Source organism: Panthera leo, chromosome A2 (genome assembly GCF_018350215.1).
Source record: "Panthera leo isolate Ple1 chromosome A2, P.leo_Ple1_pat1.1, whole genome shotgun sequence".
In the NCBI taxonomy this organism is placed as follows: Eukaryota; Metazoa; Chordata; class Mammalia; order Carnivora; family Felidae; genus Panthera; species Panthera leo.
In genome coordinates this window covers 16968649-16991907 of record NC_056680.1, presented here as the reverse complement: position 1 = coordinate 16991907, position 23259 = coordinate 16968649, and the positions used below count along the sequence as shown (strand labels likewise).

The 23259-nt window shown below is 39.1% G+C and overlaps 1 protein-coding gene across 4 annotated transcripts in view; it reads left to right on the top strand.

The window, feature by feature from the left end:
• The window catches only part of SMARCC1 (SWI/SNF related, matrix associated, actin dependent regulator of chromatin subfamily c member 1), a 202983-nt gene that overhangs the window by 45794 nt on the left and 133930 nt on the right, over window positions 1-23259 (top strand). For all 4 annotated transcript variants that reach the window (XM_042929205.1, XM_042929204.1, XM_042929203.1 and 1 more), the window contains exons 3-5: window positions 11811-11896; window positions 20779-20860; window positions 21987-22079. In XM_042929205.1, the coding sequence (XP_042785139.1) occupies window positions 11811-11896; window positions 20779-20860; window positions 21987-22079 (261 nt within the window). The remainder of the gene's footprint in view (window positions 1-11810; window positions 11897-20778; window positions 20861-21986; window positions 22080-23259) is intronic.

Here is a 23259-nt window from a genome sequence, read left to right as displayed (position 1 = left end):
AACATCGTTTAGAATAAAATTTATAGATAACATTACATGAAGTATTTTATATAATGTGATTCACATTATGATTATATGAATGGTCTTAAAAAATAGTATCTACAGGAGGCTTTATTTATGGGATGTTTAACTCTTGGGAACTAAACCATTATTTTTTTCCAGATTAAAGATTAGGGAAGAGTATTTTGAGGCATAAGCCATAAATAAAAATAATTCATGGCTTAGTGCCAGTGGGACCAGATGTACTTCTCTTCCTCTTAAAATAGTGTTTAGCATTTAGCATTTTTCCAAATGAAAGGGATTGATGTAACGTGTAATGGTGTCAAGCAAAAGTGGATGAGAGAGGCAATGAAGCCAAGAACGTTTTAGTGGAACATGTCAGCTACTTAACCTTAAAAGTTTTTTTTCTTCTCTTTTTTTCTTTCTGAATAAATAGTACTGGTGTAAGAGTTCACTATTTGGACTAATTTTTTTTTTTTTTTAATCAAAGTGGAACTTTATATACTAACGTCTTAAGTCATACCAGATATTAAACAGCTGGCTCAGTGTAGGGTATGTCCTATATAATGCTAAACTGAGATGTAAGAGGATTTAGAGAAAATTTAAGGATTTATAAGGCTAAAAATATGTTGTATAGGCAGGGGTACCTTCCTGGCTCAGTTAGTAGAACATGTGAGTCTTGATCTTGGGGTTGTGAATTTGAGCCCCACATTGGGCATGGAGCCTACTTAAAAAATAATATGTTGTATAGACAAACAGCATGAATTGAAACAGAAGAAAAAAGTGTTCTTACCTCCACCGCAAGTAAAAATTCTTGTTTTTCTATAATCTCTTCAAGGCTCAGTGCATGTGCATACATAATACAGTGATAAAGATAGGTTAGAGCCAGTTTTGTAATCTGCTTTTTAAAAAATAGATTATAAGGGTCTATATTTAAAAACAACAAAGCTCTAAGACTTGGAGGACTACTATAAGGTCAAATCAGAGTCTAAAGTAGTGGAAGATTTTTTTTTGTTTAAAGATTTACTTATTCTTGAGAGAGAGAGCACAAGTGAGGAAGGGGCGGGGGCGGGGGGACAGAAGATCTAAGTGGGCTCTGCGGTGACAGCAGCAACCTTGATGTGTGGCTTGAACTCATGAGCCATGAGATCATGACCTGAGCCAAAGTTGGATGCTCAACCAACTGAGCCACACAGGTGCCCCAAGTAGCAGAAGATTTTGAATATGTTCATGAGATGTTCAAAATTTTCAACTTACCATTACTCTTAAAAAAATTAATGATTTCATTTGCAACTATAACCTGACTACACCCTGCCATTCCATTAACTACACCCTGCCATTCCATTAACTTCGGAGTGGAGAGACTACCGTTGGGAACGTGGAACTAGAAAGAAATCTTAAGTGTTTTATATGTATTGGAAGTTAGTTCTTTAAGTTTGTAGCTTAGACCTCTGTCTGATGAAAGTGGAATGTAAGTAACTAAGTGAAATGATGTGGGATATTTACTTTGTGGAGCAATCAATGATTTACTTTAATTTTGCTTTTCTTTATAGGGATCACCATGTTTGTATGCATCTCTAAAGAGAATCGTGTAGTCTTGGTGGTCTTTGAATTTTATAGGAATAGAATCATAAGTATTCCTCTGTGTTGTGAGCCTTGGAGGCAGTATTTGTAAACATGAAAAAACAAGTTGAGCCAAACATGAGGGAGACAGTCCAATTGAGCTGTTCAACCGTGTACCTGTAGATAGTACAATTTACTGTAGATAAAAGGATAAGTCTGAAACTAGTCCATTCTCTTCTCACCCTTGTAATTCATCTGCAAGGGCAGTGAGCCACTGATCTGGCATGACTGGTCAGAGCTCAGTGGACTGCAGAGTATGGGCTTTTAGAGCCAGGATCTGTATGCCAGGCTGAGGACATGCTGGGCCAGGTGTTGACCACAGCTCCAGAAAACTATAGGACCAGTATTAATGGCAGGCCTATAGTCCCATCCATACTGTGTGGATACACAAGTAGAAACCTTAGTTTAGTGGCATTGTATTTCTGATTTGTCTGGGTGATGCTTTGTTTATTTTTTACCTGTTTTTTTTCCCCCTTTGACTTTTTTTTTCCCTTTTCTCTCTTTTCCCATAATGTTTATCTCTCTAGCTTTACTGAGGTATATGTCTGATTGATGTATTATAAATGGCACATATTTAAAATAATGATGAGTTCAAGGTAATGAACATTTCCATCACCCCCAAAAGTTTCCTTGTAAGCCATCTTCCACCCAGTCCTCTGGCAACCAGTGACACTACAGATTCATTTACAGCTTCATCAAAAAACATGTTTTTAAAGACCTTTTTTTTTTAATGTTTATTTTTGAGAGAGCACACACATGAGTGGGGGAAGGGCAGAGAGATAGGAAGACAGAGGATCCCAGGCAGGCTCCGTGCTGTCAGCACAGAGCCTGATGCGCAGCTCAAACCGTGAGACTGTGACCTGATCTGAAATCAAGAGTCTGACGTTTAACCGACTGAGCCACTGAGGCACCCCAGATTCAGGAAATTTATATAAGTAGAATCACATAATACACTTTTTTTGCCTCGGTTCTTTTACTCATCATAATGGATTTTGAGATGGGCGTTATCTGTGTTGTACGTATTATTTTCCCCTTTTTTTTTTGAGAGAAGATTGCGTGAGTGGGGGAGGGGGAGAGAGAGAATCCCAAGTAGGCTCCATGCTGTCCGCGCAGAGCCCAGTGTGGGACTCAATCTCACAGCCTGCAGAATCATGACCGGAGTTGAAATCAGGAGTCAGATGCTTAACTGACTCAGCCAGCCAGGTGCTCCAAATCACAGTTCATTTATCCCTTTACTGTTTAATGGACATTTGGGTTGTTTCCAGCATTGTAAGTAAAGCTGCCATCATTGTTAATGTTCACATCTTTTTGTGGACATGTTTTCATTTCTCCTAGGTAAATAATCTAGGAGTAGAACGTTTGGGTCATAGAATTGATAGCGTTCAGCTTCTGAAGTAACTGCCATACTGTTTTCTCAAGTGGTTGTATCATTTTACATACCACCTGGCAGTGCATGAGAGTTCCAGTTCCTTTGTATTCTTGTCAACAGTGGGTATGATTAATCTTCATAATTTAAAAAAAAATTTTTTTTTAGTGTTTATTCATTTTTGAGACATGGTGAGAGAGTGCGAGCAGGGGAGGGGCAGAGAGAGAGGGAGACACAGGAACTGAAGCAGGCTCTGGGTTCTTAGCTGTCAGCACAGAGCCCGATGCGGGGCTTGTACCCACGAACCGTGAGATTATGACCTGAGCTGCAGTCAGATGCTTAACTGACTGAGCCACCCATGGGGCCCCTTTCTCAATTTTTAAACAAATTTTAACTCCAGTGTAGTTAACATGCAGTGTTATATTAGTTTCAGGTGTACAATATACTGATTCAACAATTCTATACATTACTCAGTGCTCATCATTATAAATGTACCTTAATCCCCATCACCTGTTTCACCCATCCCCCCCCCCCCACCTCTCTAGTAACCATCAGTTCTCTGTAGTTAAGAGTCTGTTTCTTGGTTTGTCTCTCTCTTTCTCCCTCCCTCCCTTTTTTTCTTCTTTGTTTTGTTTCTTAAATTCTACTTATGAGTGAAATCATATATTTGTTTTTCTCTAACTTATTTTACTTAGCATAATAGTCTCTATCTCTATCCATGTCATTGCAAATGGCAACATTCTTTATCCGTTCATCTTTTGATGGACACTTGGGCTGCTTCCATAGTTTGGCTTTTGTAGGTAATGCTGCAGTAAACATAGGGGTGCATACATCCTTTCAGTGTTTTTGTCTTCTTTGGGTAAATACCCAATAGTGGAATTACTGGATCATAGGGTAGTTCTCTCTTTTTTTCAAGTTTATTTATTTGAGAGAGCATGTGAGTGCAAGCCAGGGAGGGGCAGAGAGAAAGAGCGAGAATCCCAAGTAGGTTCCATGCTGTCAGTGCAGAGCCAGATGCTGGCTCAAATTTACAAACCTTGAGGTTATGACTTGAGCGGAAATCAAGAGTCGGGACACTTAACTGACTGAGCTACCCAGGTGCCCCAGGGTAGTTCTACTTTTAACTTTTTAAAAAAATAAATTTATTTTTATTTAATTTTTAATTTTTTACAGAGAGTGAGGGGGAGAGGGGTAGAGAGGAAAGGAGAGAATCTTAAGCAGGCTCCATGCTCAGTATGGAGTTGGATCTCATGACCCTGAGATCATGACCTGAGCCAAAATCGAGTCAGATGCTTAACCAACTGCGCCACCCAGGCACCCCGTCGTTTTTACCTTTTTAAGGAAGCTCTATACTATTTAACATAGTGGCTGCACCAGTTTGCGTTCCCAACAGTGTGCATCCTCACCAACAATTGTTTCTCATTTTTTTTAAAAGGAGTTTTTCTTATGTGTCCTGTGTCAGAAATATTTATTGCAAATACCCTCTTGGTAGCTTATTTTTTTTTTCCCTCAGGATATTTTTGGGTGAACAGGGGTTCTTAGTTGTAGTATAGAGCAGATATCAGTAAACTTTTTCTGTAAAAGGCCAAACGGTAAATAGTTTAATCTGTAAAAGGTCAGATAGTAAATATGTAGTCTTTGCTGCAGCTTCTCATCTTTGCTCTTGTGTGAACATAGCCACAGACAATGAGCATGGACTTTTCTCCAATAAAACTTTATTTACATAAACAAAAGCAGGCTGGATTTGGCCTGTGGGCCACAGTTTGCCAATCCCTGACATAGAGTAATTTATGAGATTTTTTTTTTTATGATTAATGCTTTTTATGCACCTCCCCCTTTTTTTTTTATTTGAGAGAGAGAGAGAGACTAGGGGAGAAGGGTGCAGAGGGGGGGGGGGGGGAGAGAGAGAGAGAGAGAGAGAGAGAGAGAGAATATCCCAAGCAGGCTCCATGCTTAGCATGGAGCCCAGGGCTTGATCTCCCAACCCTGCAATCATGACCTGAGTGAGCCAAAGTCAAGAGTGGGATACTCAACTGACTGAGCCACCTAAGTGCCCCTTTTTTAAAGAAATCTGTGCCTACTCCAAAGTCATAAATATATTTGTGTTTTCTTTTAGAAGCTTTATTGTCTTACCTTTCACCTTTACAACTGTAATCCATCTAGAATTGTTCTCTGCATTATGTGAGGTAGGGGTCAGCATTCCTTTTTTTTTCTTTTAAACCTGTTCATCTCCAGCTGTGGCTCATATATTTTGGTGTGTGATGTTTTCACTGTCATTTAGTTCTAAACTATTTTCTTCTTCTTCTTTTTTTTTTTTTTTTTTTTTAATTTTTTAATGTGTAGGGGCACCTGGGTGGCTCAGTTGGTTAAGTGTGCGACTTTGGCTCAGGTCATGATCTCACGGTTTGTGGGTTCGAGCCCCACATCGGGCTCTGTGCTGACAGCTCAGAGTCTGGAGCCTGTTTCAAATTCCGTGTCTCCCTCTCTCTCTGCCCCTCCCCCACTCGTGCTCTGTCTCCCTCTGTCTCAAAAATAAACAAACATTAAAAAAAATTTAAATTTTTTAATGTGTATTTTTGAGAGAGAGTGCGTGCGTTACGTGGCCGCAAGCAGGGGAGGGGCAGAGAGAGAGGAAGACAAAGAATCCGAAGCAGGCTCTGGGCTCTGAGCTGCCAGCACAGAGCCCGATGGGGGCTCAAACTCACAAACCATGAGATCATGACCTGAGCTTAAGTTGGACGCTTAACCGACTGACCCTCCCAGGCACCTCAGTTCTAAAGTATTTTCTAATTTGTTTTGATTTCTCTTTCAATCCTTGCATTATTATTTCAAAAGATAATTGGAATGATTGGTTTTTTCTTATTAAAATTTCTAATTTGATTACATTAAGAACAAGTAATATTTTTTGTAACTTACTAAGATTATTGATGTTGAAAAATCTGTCAGTCCAGTTTTTTGTTTTTGTTTTTGTTTTTAGGTACTCTCTTTCCCTATGGTTGTTTTTAAGATGTCTTTGTCTATACTGTTATGCAATTGTGTTATAGTGTTGAGGTGTAGGTTTTATTACATACTTTTAACATACCCCTCAAAATTGATATGCTTCTTGAAGCTAAGGGTTTAAGTCCTTAACAGTTTTAGGGAGCCTGGGTGTCTCCCTCTCTCTCTGCCCCTCCCTGTTCGTATTCTGCCTGTCTCTCTCAAAAATAAACATTAAAAAAAAAAAAAAGTCCTTCACAGTTTCTAAGAAATTTTAAACTTTACTCTTCTGTGTGTGGTTGTCTAGTCTATATAACCTGACAGGTGTGCTTTTACTTTCATTGCATGTTTATGTGCCAGAAGTTACATGTATTTATTTTTCAAATCTTTCTCTTCAGTGTTTTTAAAAAAATTTTTTTTTTAAAGTTTATTTAGTTTTGAGAGACAGAGCACGAGTGGGGGAAAGGCAGAGAGAGAGGGACACAGAATATGAAGAAGGCTCCAGGGGGCGCCTGGGTGGCTCAGTTGGTTAAGTGTCAGGCTTCGGCTCAGGTCATGATCTCTTGGTTTGTGAGTTTGAACCCTGCGTCAGGCTCTGTGCTGATAGCTCAGAGCCTGGAGCCTGCTTCAGATTCTGTGTCTCTCCCATCTCTTGGCCCCTCCCCTGCTCATGCTCTGTGTCTCTCTGTCTCTCAATAATAAATAAACGTTAAAAAAAAAAAAAAAAAAAGAAGGTTCCAGGCTCCGAGCTGTCATCACAGAGCCTGATGTGGGGCTCGACCTCACGAACCGTGAGATCATGACTTGAGCCAAAATTGGTTGCTTAGCCAACTAAGCCACCCAGGCACCCCTCTTTAGTGTTTTTAATCATTCTATATATTCCAGTTATACAAATCCTATCATTTTGTTCTATTATCTGAAATACTAGGATTCTTCTTTTTTGTTGTTGATGTAAAGGAAAAAAAAGTTTTTGTGTATTTGAATTTTGGAATGTCAGCACTTCCTTCAGTGGAATTTTACCTGGGAATCCTGTTGGTCTGGGCTGAGAATTTGCTCTTTAAGGCACTTCAGAGGACCTGCTAAATTTAGGCCCAATTCTTATGTTAATTTGGTGTGGACTTCCTAACTGAGTGGTTAGTTAAGTTCCAAACTCAAATTGTCTTGAGATGGAAGCTTGTTATCCTCTTTGAATTTTGGCTGGCAGATATTTTTTTCCAATGTATGCTTTCCCTACTGATGCAACATTTTGATAGCCCTGCTTCTTCGTGTGTGTGGCGGATGATTGTTTTAGTTCTAATGTCCTCCCTTGCTTAGGTCTATTCCTGCACCATCATGTTGATGAATAGACCAGACCATGGTATTATGTGTGTGTGTTCTCCCTACCCATGTATACATCCTCCTCCTCCTCTTTTTTCCAGTTGTTAGCACTACCTTGTCTTTAATAAATAAGCCAAAGAAATAAGGACACTGTGGCACAGATTTTAAGCACTTCTAAGTATCGCAGTTAAATTTATCCTTTCTCCATTTCATCAGCTCAGCAGAATTTTTGGTGGACTATAATTAGGCAGGATGAGACCACTTACATACATCCAGAATAAGATTAGATTAAATTTCCCAGTTAGTTAACCAGAGATGGAACAGCTTATCAAAAGCAGTGTAGTCACATAGCTGGGAATAGAAGCAACCTATTAGAGCTGTCCTTGACCCTCAGTCTCTGATTGGGGTGTGTAGCTGCTGAGATAACTTACACAAAGTGGCATCTCGCTGGCTCTGGAAAGCTCGAGTTTGGGTATCCTCTTGTCCTTTTATTCTTTAAGTTTTTCAGCACTAATCAAGAGGAATTTACAATTAACAACTCATGCTTCTCTTGCGTTTGAATAACATCCAGTGTCATTGAGGGCAAGGCCTCTTCATTCAGGGTGGCGGTGGTTGGGATGAGGGTTGAGTGAGGAAATACAGTTAGGGTCCAGTAGGGGTGCCTGGGAATTCTCCTGTGTCTGCTTCCAGCTTTCCATCCCCTGACTCTGATCTGCTTTTTTACCCTGGTGATTTTGATACTGAGCTTATCATTAGAACCAGAATCCCAAATCCATTTCCATGCTAGCACTAGGAATCCTTGACGTGTGGTGAGTGTCCCTTTTTGGGTTTTTTTGCCACACCTTTACAGATGTTTTCCTTTTTGTGCTTGTTACTGGAACTAGTGCCGTTGACAGGTTCCTGAGCTTCCCTCTTGCCCTTTATTCACATGTTACTTCTGGAAAATTGGAAGTCTCAGTTTCTACTTCTTCAGTCATCACTTGTTCCTGTGGTGGTTGATAGAAGTTACTGTGTCTGTCGTAAGCATGTATCTGATAATAATGTTCTGGTCTGATCGATATGTAGCACGACTATGAACTTTTAAATGATCATAGTACACTTGAACTGTTGAGAAAAGTTTTATGGAGTACCTGCATTAGCAGGCACTTTGCTGAATACTGATGTTAAATATTTGAATAAGACACTGAATAAGACACTGCTCCTGTCCTTAAGGACTTCATATTACAGATAAATCTACAGTCATTTCAGTATTCTGCTGTGAGTGGTTTGCATATGTACTGTAGTGATATGCATGTGTGGTTGGAAAGAGCATTTTAGTCTAGTCTCTAGGGGTTCAGGGAAGGCTTAGGAGGAGAACTAATTTCATCCTACTCTTGAAGATACCTCCCAGCATATTATTCTCATTTAAGATGCCAAAACTACAAAATTGTAATAACTTGTGCATTTTCTCAGATAAATAACATGTTGTCAGTGATAAGAATTGCACCTGGATGTATTTAAGAATATGTAATGCAACATTTGGGATGTACTGGGAATTAATTGTGTTGGGCAAGATATTAGGAACTCCAACTCATGTATTTAAAAAGCAAAAGGATAACCAGAATGACTTGGAGGGCTTACTTGTTAGCTTAATTTGGGAGAGCTCATCTTAATGATTCTTCTTAATAGTTTTCATTTATTAAAAAAATTTTTTTAATGTTTATTTTCGAGAGAGAGAGAGCACATGAATGAGGGAAGGACAGAGAGAGAGGGAGGGAGACAGAGAATCTGAAGCAGGCTCCATGCTGTCAGTGCAAAGCCCGATGTGGGGATTGAACCCTTGGACTGTGAGATTATGACTTGAGCTGATGTTGGACGCTCAATTGAATGAGACACCCAGGCACCCTGATAGTTTTTAAAGATGTTATTTAATTTTCACTGCAGTGAAAATATTTTAATTGTTTTTTAAAACATTTTTCAACTGCCATAGCATTTTTTTTTGCCATAGTATTTTATTTTTTTAATTTATTATTATTTTTTTAATGTTTATTTATTTTTGAGAGAGAGAAAGAGACAGAATGCAAGCAGGGGAGGGGCAGAGAGAGAATGGGAGACACAGAATCTGAAACAGACTCCAGGCTCTGAGCTGTCGACACAGACCTGATTCGGGGCTCAAACTCACAAACCATGAGATCATGACCTGAGCTGAGGTCAGATGCTTAACCTACTGAGCCACCCATGCTCCCCTTAATTATTTTTAAAAAATGTTTATTCATTTTGAGAGAGAGGGCATGAGCGAGTATGGGGTAGGAGAAGGGAGAGAGGGAGAGAGACATTCCCAAGCAGGCTCTGCAATGGCAGCTCAAAGCCCAATGAAGAGCTCAATCCCACGAACCATTAGATCATAATAACCTGAGCTGACACCAAGAATCAGATGCTCAACTGACTGAGCCAACCAGGCACCCCTAAAATATTTTAATTGCTTTTAAGTGTGTAGTTCAGTGACATTATTATTATATTCACATTGTAGTCCAACAGTTACTACCATCCATCTCCAGAACTTTGTCATTTTTCCAAATTGAAACTCTCTGGGGTGCCTGGTGCCTCAGTTGGTTAAGTGTCTGACTACGGCTCAGGTCATGATCTCATGGTTTGTGGCTTTGAGCCCCACGTTGGGCTTTGCACTGACAGCTTGGAGCCTGCTTTGGATTCTTGGTCTCCTTCTGTCTTTGCCCCTCCTCTGCTTGCACGTGCACTCTCTCTCTCTCTCTCTCAAAACTAAATCAGTAAAATTAAGGAAAAAAAAGAGAAAGAAACTGTGTACTCATTAAATAGAAACTCCCAGGGGCACCTGGGCAGCTCAGTCGGTTAAGTGTCTGACTTCGGCTCAGGTCATGATCTCGCGGTTTGTGAGTTCGAGCCCCGCATCTGGCTCTGTGCTGACAGCTCAGAGCCTGAACCTGCTTGGGTTCTGTGTCTCTGTCTGCCCCTCCCCTGCTCATGCTCTGTCTCTCTCTGTCTCTCAATAATAAATAAACGTTAAGAAAAAATTTAAAAAAATTGTAACTCCTCATTCCTCCCTCTCCCCAACCCCTAGCAAACGCCATTCTGTTTTTTGTCTTCTTAATATTTGACATCATGCTGTTCTTTTTATTATATTATTTTGTAAGAATCATTTTCAAGGAAAAAATGCAGGGTGTATTTTTTTTCTATTTTAATGTATCTTTTAAAAAAAATGTTTACCTATTTTGAGAGAGAGCAAACGGGAAGAGCAGAGAGAGGGAGTGAGAGAATCCCAAGCAATCTCCGTGCTGTCAGCTCATAGCCCAATGCGAGGCTCATACACACAAACTGAAATCATGACCTGAGCCGAAATCAAGAGTTAGATTTTTTAAAATTAAAAAAAATTTTTTTTAATGTTTTATTTATTCTTGAGCGAGAGACAGAGCACGAGTGGGGGAGGGGCAGAGCGAGAGAGGGACACAGAATCCAAAGCAGGCTCTAGGCTCTGAGCTGTCAGCACAGAGCCCGACGTGGGGCTCAAACTCACAAGCTGTGAGATCATGACCTGAGCCGAAGTTGGACACTTAACCGACTAAGCCACCCAGGACCCCTGGAGTTAGATTCTTAACAGGAGCCACCTAGGTGCCTTTGCATGGTGTATTTCTAATATTTTCATCTTACTAGCCTATTTGATGATCAGTTTATATGAAACTTTTACTTCCATGATATGGAAGTCATTCAGCATTTGAACTATTTGAGCTTTACTTTTATAATCCATAAAGTGCACCTCTCTGAAATTGTACAGATTTCAGCTATGGGTTTACATATAATTTATAGTTATACCATGTTTCAGTGGTCATTAAAATATTATAGCAAGAGTTCAGTTATAATTTTTGTATAATTTAAAGTCAGGAATTGGGGAAAAAAGTCTAACATATACTAATATTTTCTTATTCTATAGTAAAATTGTTGTTGGAAATTGTTACTAGAATTTTATAATTTTAAAAATCAGGTTTTAATTAATTAATGAAGTTTATTTTGAGAGCAAAAGAGTGAACAGTGGAGAGGCAGAGAGAGAGGATCCTAAGCAAGCTCCATACTGTCAGCTTAGAACTGATGCGGGGCTCAATCTCATGAACCATGAGATCATCACCTGAGCTGAAATTATTCAGGAGTTGGATGCTTAACCAACTGAGCCACCCAGGCACCCCAAAAAATCAGATTTTACATTTACTAACGGAATTTGTAGTATATCACTATTCTGTCCATTACTGTTTCCTGCTGAAACATTTTGCCTGTTGTAAATCTTGTTTTTCAGTGACTTTGCTTAAAGAATAAAATGTTAGTTGAATTAAAAAAATTTTTAATCCACTTTTGGGAAAATTTCTTTATAAAACCTTATTTGGTTCCAGGAATTATTTAAGGAAGTTATTAAGTTTGCAGTTGTTGATATCTTTTGCATTTATAAAACTTTGAATTCAGACATACTCAGAGTAATCTTGTCAGAACTTTTATTTTTCTCATGTGTAACTTGTATCATTTTTAGGCAAAATGTTTCATGGATTTCAAAGCTGGAGGCACCTTGTGTCACATTCTTGGGGCTGCTTACAAGTATAAAAATGAACAGGGATGGTAAGTTTTTGTGTTACTTTGTATGTTTTATGTGTTATTTAAGTTATTTAATGTTAAATCCTCTTCCTTCTTTGTGTGATGTTAGAGAATTTTATAAGCACATTATAATTTGCAAAGTGAAAGTTTTATCTGGTATTCGAATTTACTTTGTTCCTACATCCAGGAAAAATATCAGACAACTGTTGCACTTGTTAGGTAAGTTATTTCTCATGTATGGTTGTATCTATATAATAGATGAATGTGCACTGTTAGCAAATTTGAAGGTAGGCTCATTGTGAAATGTATGAACATGTATTGTGAACTTAAGTTGTGCCGAAAGATAGTTTTTTTTTAATGTTTATGTATTTTTGAGAGACAGCGTGAGTAGGGGAGGGGAAGAGAGTGAGGGAGATGCAGAATCTGAAGCATGCTTTACGCTCTGAGCTGTCAGCACAGAACCCGATGTGAGGCTCGGACCCATGAGCTGTGAGGTCGTGACCTGAGCCGAAATCGGATGTCCAACCGACTGAGCCACCCAGGCACCCCCAAAAGATAGCAATATTAACTGCTATGGTGAACACTTTGCTGATGAACATTTCTTCAGAATGAGAGATGTGTAATGTGTGTCCTCAGGATAGGAATGAAAGGAAGCTGGCTCCGGAGCATGGTTACTAGGGCAGTGATGCAGCGAGGAGGGGAATTGCTGTTGCTTCTCCCTACATTCTTCTTTTTCCCTTTTCTCACACTGTCTCTCTGGTGCTTGCTTTCTTTTCTCTCTTGAACTCTGGGGTTTTTGCCATCTCTTTGTGGGAAGTTGAGCTGCTGAGACTAGTGAGTGTTTCAAGGTGATGGTTCTGAGTTAAGGAGGGTAGGGAGTCCTTTCTCTGGCAGAGGGTAAGGGGATGCTGGAGTATATAGACTCGAAGTCGTTTCGTGGTTTTAGTTGTGTTGTCTGTGCGCAGTTCAATCTTAGCATCTTTCCAGGAGGATACTCCTGTAAAGTTAAGCTAATCCGGTGTTTTACGGCTGGGAAATGTAAATAAGTGTCCACATCAACAAGTAGTACAAGTTTACAAGTAAATTATTTACAATAATTTGTATATCTGCCAAACTTTTTATGTATAGGTGGGTGTTTAATGGATACTGGTTAATTGATGAAACGAGCATGAGGGTGTTGTCATCGGAAGTAGCTTTCTGTTTTGCAGCTCTGCTTCTGGCTGTGGTACTGTAACTCTCACAGGGTGTTCCCGAGCTAGGACTGACAGCCTGTCTGACTGCTGTCATCCATGGTCTGTTCCCTACTGTTTGCTCTAGATTCCTAGATGGAGCTCTCTTCTTAATTTCTTGATCAGCTTGTGTCCCAAATCCTGACCTGGACTCGAAGAGGACAGTCCCACAGTGAAATGACTTCTCCTAAGTCACATGTTACAGAACTTACTTTGTGTGTCAGTATAGTAGAATACTTTTATGTGGAAGGATTTGAGGTGGTTTAGAAGGATATGTAAAATAAAATGTCCTTAAATTAAAAGAAGGTCCGAAAAAGAAGGAAAGGATAAAATTAAGAGACTTTAAGAGGAGTGAGGAATAAGAATTTTCCCAAAACTTTTACTCAGATTGTACCAAAATCTTCCCCTTTGGGGTGTAATTAGACACTTAACTGCAATGCACACCTTTCCCCACCTCCTGTGACTTACACACTTGCAGTGAATGGATCTCTTACACTCTGACAGTACATATTTTAGTAACCACCCACCCATTTGGAGTCTGAATGGCCTGTCAACTTGACAGTGCCTGAAGTTTCCTCACACACAGCATTAGCTCTGTGAACCTAGTTTGTGTCCTCTGGAACCTCACAGTCTGGCTCCAGAGTTTGCTCATTTCCTTCTTTCAGCCAAACACTCTGCCTCTTGTTTCTGTTTGGTTCTTTCTTGCTTCCTGCTGTCTTTTAGCTTTCAGTGATGTCCAGCTGGAGTATCATTTATGTGGTTGAGTAGAAACACCAGATAATTATTAGCATCTCTGTGAATAGACCACACAGATTAAGATTCCAGAGTGTTTGAGTTTGATCTTTCTGGGTGTCTGTTTTTATTTGTTTGTTTGTTTATTGAGAGAGCAAATGCAAGCAGGGAGGGTTGGGGCTGGGGGGAGAATCTTAAGTAAGCTCCAAGGTAAGTGTGGAGCCTGATGCTGGGCTTGATGTCACAAACCGTGAGATCACTATCTGAGTCGAAATCAAGAGTTAGACGTTTAACTGACTGAGCCACCCAGGTGTCCCAAAAGAGGTTATTGATTGAAAATGTTTTGTTTGTGTTTTGTTAGCTTTTTTTTTTTTTTACATGTTTATTTACTTTTTGAGAGAGAGAGAGAGAGAGAGAGAAAACAGAGCTTGAGCAGGGGAGGGGCAGAAATAGAGAGGGAGACACAGAATCTGAAGCAGGCTCCAGGCTTTGCACTATTAGCACAGAGCCTGATGCAGGGCTGGAACCCAGAACTGTGAGATCATGACCTGAGCTGAAGTTGGACGCTTAACCACCTGAGCCACCAGGTTCACCTGTTTTATTAGTTTTTTGTTTTTTTTTTTTAATCTATTTTGAGAGAGAGAAAGTGCATACAGGCGAGTTGGGGAGGGGCGGGGCGGGGGAGGGGGAGCATTGCAGAGCCTGACCCGGGGCTCAATCCCACAAACTGAGATCATGACCTGAGCCAAAATCAAGGGTCAGATACTTAACCAGCTGAGCCACTCAGGCGTCCTGTGTTTTATTAGTTTTGCTTGGCAGTAGTGAACTAGGCTTAGCATAAAGTTAAGGCTGTGTCTTAACTTTAGAAGTGGCCTTTTTTCCCCCTATGACATGATTTGCTGCTGACCTTCATTTCTTGCAGACAAGCTCAGACCTACTTTTCTTTCTACCTTAAGACTTGGTTGTTCAGCTTTTATCTCCCCCACACCCTAAAGTCTCCTTTTGATTTTTGTTTTTCAGATATTACCACAAAAAGTTAGTCTCTGCTAGTGGCTTTTAAACTTTAGGAATACCTTGGAGTACTTTTTTTTTTTCCTTTTTTAAAAAAAATATTTATTTTTGGGAGAGGAAGAGTGTAAGCATGAGAGGAGGAGGGGCGGGGGGTGGTGGGGACAGAGGATCTGAAGTGGGCTCTGCTCTGACAGCAGTGAGCCTGACATGGTGCCTGTACCCATGAACTACGAGATCATGATATGAGCCAAAGTTGGACACTCAACTGACTCAGTCACCCACTGCACCAGAGTACTTTTAATTAATTATTATCTTTTAAGGTTTATTTTCATCAGAGAGAGAGAGAGCATGTGTGTGAGAGAGGGAAAGAGAGAGAAAGTGGGAGAGAGAGAATCCCGAGCAGGGGATTCTGATTGTCAGCACAGAGCCCCCTGCAGGGCTCGATCTCAGGAACCTTGAGATCATGACCTGTGCCGAAATCGAGAGTTGGATGCTTAACTCAGGCGACCCCACTTGAAATATCTTTAAAAAATACTGATGACTGGGCTTCATGACATACATTATTAACTACTAAGTGTGGTGTGAAAACTGAGAATCTGCGTTTTCAAAAAGCACTCTCTGTGGTCCTCAGGCCTTACTTTGATACATGTTGGTCAGTGAGATTGTCATTTTAGCACAAACATGGTTTGGATCTTTTGTGAAGAATTATCCATTTTTAAAAAATTTAAATCCAAGTTAGTTAACATATAGTGTAATAATGATTTCAGGAATAGAATTTAGTGATTCATCACTTACATGTAACACCCAGTGCTCATCCTTAATGCTTGTCCTTAATGCCCATCACCCATTTCGCCCAGGCATCCTGTCTTGCCTTTTAGAAGTTTGCTTCGGAAGCCCTTCACACCCCTTTCGCAGGAGTTAAACTCATTCTCCAGGATCCATTGTTGATTATTTTTATTCAGACTGGATTTTCTGTATGTAGCTGAGAATGAGAAGAGAGCATCCCTGACTAGTCACAAGAGTCAGCAAAATGAGAGCAATACAGCTAATGAAGGCCCTTTAGACACAGTATGTAATGCTTCAGGTTGAAAGGCTTCTAGGAGACATTGCCCAGCAGATTGCCAGAGGAAAACAAAGCAGAAGACTCATTAATTATTAAATTCTCAGTGGACAGCTCATATTTACAGTCTAAGTGACCAAAGGTTTTATTTATTATTTATTTTTTTACATGACCAAAGGTTTTAAAAGCTAGAGAGGGGGCACCTGGGTGGCGCAGTCGGTTAAGCGTCCGACTTCAGCCAGGTCACGATCTCGCGGTCCGTGAGTTCGAGCCCCGCGTCAGGCTCTGGGCTGATGGCTCGGAGCCTGGAGCCTGTTTCCGATTCTGTGTCTCCCTCTCTCTCTGCCCCTCCCCCATTCATGCTCTGTCTCTCTCTGTCCCAAAAATAAAATAAAAAACGTTGAAAAAAAAATTTTTAAAAAAAATAAAAGCTAGAGAGAAACATGTTCATTTGTTGCCTTTTCTATAGGGCTGCATTAAGATTCAAAAAGTCTTTGTAGGGGGGTGCCTGGATGGCTGTCAGTAGACCACGCGACTTTTGGTGTCATGGTCATGGGTTCAAACCTCATGTTGAGTGTGGAGCCTGTTTAATTAAAAAACAAGCCCCAAAAGACTTTATAATTTTAGTTTTTTAGTTTGTATTTCTCTTGTGGGTAAGTTTGAGCATCTAGATTTCTATATTGTAAAAAGTAAAGCTTATTTAAATATTCTTGTTAATTTCAAAGTAAGATTAAATCTTTCAACTAAAGGTTATACCATATTTACCTGACTTCATTTCAGGTTTTTTTTTTTTAGTTAAAAAATTTTTTAAAAATATTTATTTGAGAGAGGGAGAGAGCGAGCAAGCGAGCATGAGCTAGGGAGAGGGGCACAGCGACAGAGAGAAGACCCTAAATAAGGTCCACACTTAGCATGGAGCCTGATGCGGGGCTTGATCTTCCAACCATGAGATCATGATCTGAGATGAAATCAAGAGTCGGATGCCTGACTGACTAAGCCACCCAGGTGCCCCAAATACCTCTTTTGCTTACATAGCATGCTGCTGAATCAGGAAAGCTTTCATCTGTCATGTTATTAAGTCATTGTCTGGCAAACCATTTGAGTTATTTATTGTAGAAAATATTATTTATTGTGGAAAATATAAACTATATGTAAAAGCAGAGAGAATAATACAGTGAATTGTCATTTACTTTCATCTCCTTTATATAATTTCATCTAGATATATTAGTAATTTCTGTGCCCAACGTGGGGCTTGAACTCATGACCCCAAGATCAAGAGTCACATGCTTTACTGACTAAGCCAGCCAGGTGCCCTTATTAAAAAGCATAGGATTGGTTTATTTTTTTATTTTTTTTAGTGTTTATTTATTTTTGAGAGAGAGACAGAGTGCAAGTGGGGGGAGTGGCAAAGAGAGAGGGAGACACAGGATCGGAAACAGGCTCCAGACTCCCAAGCTGTCAGCACAGAGTCCAATGTGGGGCTCAAACTCATGAACTAGGAGATAATGACCTGAGCCGAAGTTGGACGCTTAAACCGACTGAGCCACCCAGGCACCCAAATGTAGGACTTTTTTGAAGAGCATAATAATGTACTGTTATCAACTAAGAAAATTATCAATAATTTTTCAGTGTTATAGGGGCACCTGGGTGGCTAAGTCAGTTAAACAACCGACTCCTGGTTTTGGCTCAGGTCATGATCTCGTGGTTTGTGACTTCAAGCCCTGCATTCGGCTTCACACTGACAGTATGGAGCCTGCTTGAAATTCTCTCTCTCCCTCTCTCTCTGCCCCTCCCCTTCTTGCTCTTTCTGTCTCTCTATCAAAATAAATAAGCTTAAAAAAAAAATTTCAGTGTTATTAAATACCCCCTTAGTGTTCAAGTTTCCCTGATTATCTCATGGATGGTATTCAAACAAGAGTCATATATGGCATTTGGTTGATATGACTAAGTCTCTTTAAGAAAATTAATAGTTTTCCATTTGCTCTTATCCTTCCAAGTTTTGGGGTTTTTTTGGTTTTTTTTTTTTACAGAAACAAATTTTCTTATAGAATGTTCTGTATTCTAAATTTTGCTGATATGTCCCTAGTTTATTATTTACCATAGTCTTTCTAAATTTCTAGAAATGTGGTAGTTAGAAGCTTAGTCTGATTTTTTTTTGTTTTGTTTTTGGCAACAGTACTTCATAGACACTGTGGTGTTCCTTTCTCTGAAGACATATAGTATCTTGTTTCTGCTTTAATAGACAGAAGCTGATGTTCAGTGCCTAGAATCATGCTATCATTACAATGTTATTAAGTGGTAGTGTTCATATTTTGAAAAAAAAAATAGAAAAGAGATATTGTAGGGGTGCCTGAATGGCTCAGTCGGTTAAGTGTCTGACTTCGGCTCAGGTCATGATCTCGTGGTTCACAAGTTCGAGCCCTGTGTGGGACTCTGTGTTGACAGCTCAGAGCCTGGAGCCTGGTTCAGATTCTTTGTCTCCCTTTTTCTCTGCCCCCTCCCCCACTCATATTCTCTCTCTCTCTCTCTCTCTCTCTCTCTAAGATAAAACACTTAAAAAATTTTTTAAAGGTAGATATTATAATGTATAGATACAGCTCCTTATTTTTTAGTAATTTTTTGTAAGACTGTTATTCTCTCATTCCTTCTTCACTTACTAGCTGGAATACTGAGAAATTTAACTCACCAATAATCAGAAAGCTAGAATAAATTCTTGATTCTTTCTCTATTACCAGATGCATTTAGCTTTTCATCTTCATTTGCGGGTAAATCCAGGCAACCCTATTTTAATCTGTTTAACGGCTACTTTCAAACTATTTCTCAGATTTCTAGGAGAGATAATTTCCTTTAGCCTCATTTATTTCTTAAATTTTTCTGTTTTTTAGCATTTATTTTTTGAGAGGCAGAGATCAAGCATGAGCGGGGGAGGGGGGGACAGAGAGAGAGGGTGTCCGAGATTCCAAAGCAGGCTCCAGTCTCTGAGCTGTCTGCACAGAGCCCGACGCGGGGCTTGAACTCACGAACCATGAGATCATGACCTGAGCCGAAGTCGGACACTTAACCGACTGAGCCACCCAGGTGCATCAGCCTCATTTATTTATTTAGTAAGGAAGCAGTTTATGAATAACGAAATGGGTTAAGTAAGCCACTCTGAAGTGAGACATTTTTAGACATAGTTCTTTTGTTATCAGAAGCCTATTTGTGACCCCTTCTTTAGAAAGGGGAGACACTCACACGTCTCTCCTTTTGTTTTGCTGAAAGAACCCCTGTCTGCTCTAATAGGGTTGTCCTAATTAGTCGTGTGTTTTTCTTTTGTTCTGCCAGTTAATGGAAATTGCTTGGAAGAGGTTAGGGAAGGAGAATACTAAACAACTCCAAAAATGGAGTTTAAGAAAAAGTTCTGTGTACCAAGGTTAAATCAAGATATAGTTACTTGGGACAAAGGTCCCTCTTACATGTAAATGCCATTTTTGAAGCTGCAACTACTTCTATTCTGAATTACCTGTTTCTGGGCTTTAGTGGACACTTTGCTTAATTTCCGAATTGGAATTCTTCAGGAAACATTTCAGTCTTGTCCTAGCACACTAATGAAAAAGTCATAATAAATATTAGACCTTAGTCATAATAAAAATTTCCTGAATGGTTTGCTTTATAAAGCCACACATTCTGTTAGCCAGTAAGGATACATAGGACAATTTTCAAAAAACCTGGTCTTTGCTCTGAAGGCATCTAATGAGATGTCTTACAAACAAGATGATTCTGTTGTGGGCCTGTAACAGCAGTGTGCACAGGATATATTAGGAACATGACAGAAGACAGGAATAACTTCGTAGGGAAAATGGCTTGTGATAGGCCCTGGAGGTGATAGTATCAGGTCCATGGAGTAGGTAGTGACATCCAAGAAAGGCTGCAGAGTGGGGAAAAATGGTTGGAAGTGTGGGGAGCATTTCCAGGATAAAACAGGATGATCTGAGAGAGCATGAGCTCTAGATGCAGATTGCCTAATCCTAGCTAGCACATGGTAGTAATGATTTAAGAATGTTATAACCGTAGTTTAACATTGATTAATCACTTAGAGACTAAGCATAAATACTGTCTCAAGCCCTTAGCATGTATACCTAATTTAACCTTCACAAAAACCTTATGGGCCATTGTTACTCATGAAGAAATTGATCCTTGGATTAGTAAATCACTCCAGACTACATAAATAAAAATGGGGTCAGGATTAGAACCCAAAGCAGTTTGACTCCACAGTGCACACGCTCTCAATCACTGAGCAAAATTAAAGTTAGTGTTGAATAAAAAATAGGGAAAAAGAAACATTCAGATTTGTAAAAATTGAATCATGTGGAAGTGACTGAGAATAGGCAGACAATAGCAGAATGTTATGCTTGGGTACTTACGTAAAAAGACATCAAGAAAAGAGAAAAGGTAAATAGATGAATTTTACCACATTTAGGGCAATAGTAGGCTCAAAGAGAGCACAGACACTGTTGAATTTGAACAAATGACTTTGAAGCACATATAAAGTAGATAAACTTTCCTTACACTTAAAGAATGGTATAGTAGTTCACTGTCTTTAGATCTGTGGGTTCCTATTCTTTATGGTGTAAAATATTTTAGATTTAAGGGTAATGGGATACTTCATGGAATTAGTACTTCATTTTGACTGGAGTGGATCTTAATGTCACAACATTTAATATTTTATGATGTTGACCTTGCTTTCTTACACTACTGAGAAAATACCCTCATATGGTTTTAGAGTGCTATTTTAATTTCTGAATCTTTGCAAATTTGTTTTTGTTGAGTGCTAAAACTAAGTTTTCACTTTTGTTTAAGGTAGAGAACAAATTAATGATTTTCTTCTCTTTTAGGCGTAGGTTTGATCTACAGAATCCATCTCGAATGGATCGTAACGTTGAAATGTTTATGAATATTGAAAAAACATTGGTGCAGGTAACTCAGGAAGTTAAATTATTAAAATTTTTTTCCTTTAATATACTTTCAGTTCTGTGATTGGCTTTATTGGATTGCCAAAAGATCAAAGGAAGAAAAAATTTCTGAAATCTATTGTTCCATTATTTTTATGGGTTTTGGGGGATTAGAGCTATAAAATATGACTAAAACTTGTCATTTATAGAATATTGATCCTAAACTTCTGACAAAAGAATCTATGGTATTTTCTTTATTTCAACTAATCCATTATTTGAATCTCTTTCATATTTAACATAAACACTCTCAATCTACTGGTCACTCATTTATACAGCCCTTTTCTTTGGATATGTTTCATGGTTGTGCCATTAATATAGATCTTATTTCCCCAAGTGGATATAACATGGAAGAGAGAACACTTAATTTTCTTCTTTTCTTTCCTAATATTTTTATTGATTGGTAGTTTTTAATGATCACTGAACTGAATTAGCCTTCCTGGGGAAAAGCAGCTGGCAAGCATTCGCTAGGTATTATTAGAAACTTAATGCCTGAAACTTGTCTCACAGATGAAATAACTGTTTTTTGGTTAGTACGTTGATTTTTGGTGATGATTTGAGGAGTTAAAATATGCATGTTGTAATCACTGCTATTTGTAAGGTTAGAAATGGGAAAAAGAGCTATAATCTATAGCCTTTGTTTTTTAAGTAACTTATACAATGAGCCAAAATGGACATCTCCCCCTGAGCCCTACCCCCCCCCCCCCCCCACACCAGTTAAAGGTGTAGGTGGAAACTCTACATTAGATTTGGGCTGTTAACGTCAGTTCAGGTAAGATTGGCTATAGGAGTACCAATATGTCAGGGTGGTACCTTAATGAAAAATATGATGAATTTCTTTAGGTTGTGATTCCCAACATTTTTTGTCTGAGTGTACTTAGCTGCAGAGAAAGGATCTGGGGATAACATTAAGTGGCCTGCTGAACACTTAGCTTTTATATTGAGATGAGACTTCTGCAGTCTATTTTAAAAAACATCTTCCTATTTTAAGCACTGTGGCTTTGAATGTCAATTTTTGCCATTAGGGAATTCATGAGTAATGTGATATCATTTCAAAACCAAGAGAATTGCAAAATCTCTTTTTTCTTCCTCAGAGCAATTGTCTGACCAGACCCAGCATCTACCTCATTCCAGACATTGATCTGAAGTTGGCTAACAAATTGAAAGATATCATCAAACGACATCAGGTAATAGACATGATCACTTCAGAAAAGTGTGTAGTAGTAAGCTTCTTATAAATCTCAATTATAATGTCTTTTAGTTTCTGTATGTGTCTGCTTTAAATGAGTTATCTCTTTTTGGTTCTTACAGTACCAAGTTTTTTTCTCTTCCACTCACCTCTAATTCTTAGCCTAGACTAGCATTTTCCTATTTAACATTATTGAGGTACAGTTGACACATAACATTGTGGAAGTTTAAGGTGTACCATGTGGTGATTTGATGCACATGTATATCCAAGATTAGCATTTAATAGTCATTGGTAGGGAGTTATTATAGTCTTATTGTGAAATGTGCTTATGTAATTTAAAGAGACTGTGGTCTGAATCACAGAGTAGGAGTTGATGACATAGTTGTTGGTAGGATATCAAATATTGTTTCCAGTAAACCTGTCTTCCCTCATTGCCTGCCCCTTTGATATGTGTTGTATTTATATATGCGAACTGGAAAATTCTGTTTTCCTCATAAGCTTACTTTGTTTTGATTCACACGTACCAGTGCTATCTTCGGACATCTTTCTCTCCCTCCTTGAGCCTCATGTTAGGTTGAGACCTAGGGTATTTACTGCATGTAGGTTTGTGACTACACATGGCTGAACTGTAAGCAAACCCTTATCATGGTAAACTAGCTGAGGACAACCAGATGCTGTTTCCAAAACAACATTTGAGTGACAAAGTGTTACTAATCCTTAGGGTTAGTTGAGAAGCCTCCTGAAATAATCTTTCTTCTTTCTGCTGCAAGAAGGATTGCCAGTGGAATTATGTTTCAGTAATTAGTAAAATATCTTCTGAGTTCCTAAAGCAAGGATGTCTTTTTAAAAAATTTTTAAACATTTTTAAGACTCTTGGTTCATATTGTCTATTCCAGTTTTTCTAATATTTATTAATTTTTGAGAGAGAGAGAGAGAGACCATGAGTAGGGGAGGAGCAGAGAGAGAGGGAGACAGAGAATCCAAAGGAGGCTCCAGGCTCTGAGCTGTCAGCACAGAGCCCGATGTGAGGCTTGAACTCACAAGCTGTGAGATCATGACCTGACCTAAAGTCAGATGCTTAACTGACTGAGCCACCCAGGCGGCCCTGAAGTAAGGATTTCTAATATTGCTTACATTTGGAGATTTACTATGGTCCTTACATATACTGACCCTACTGT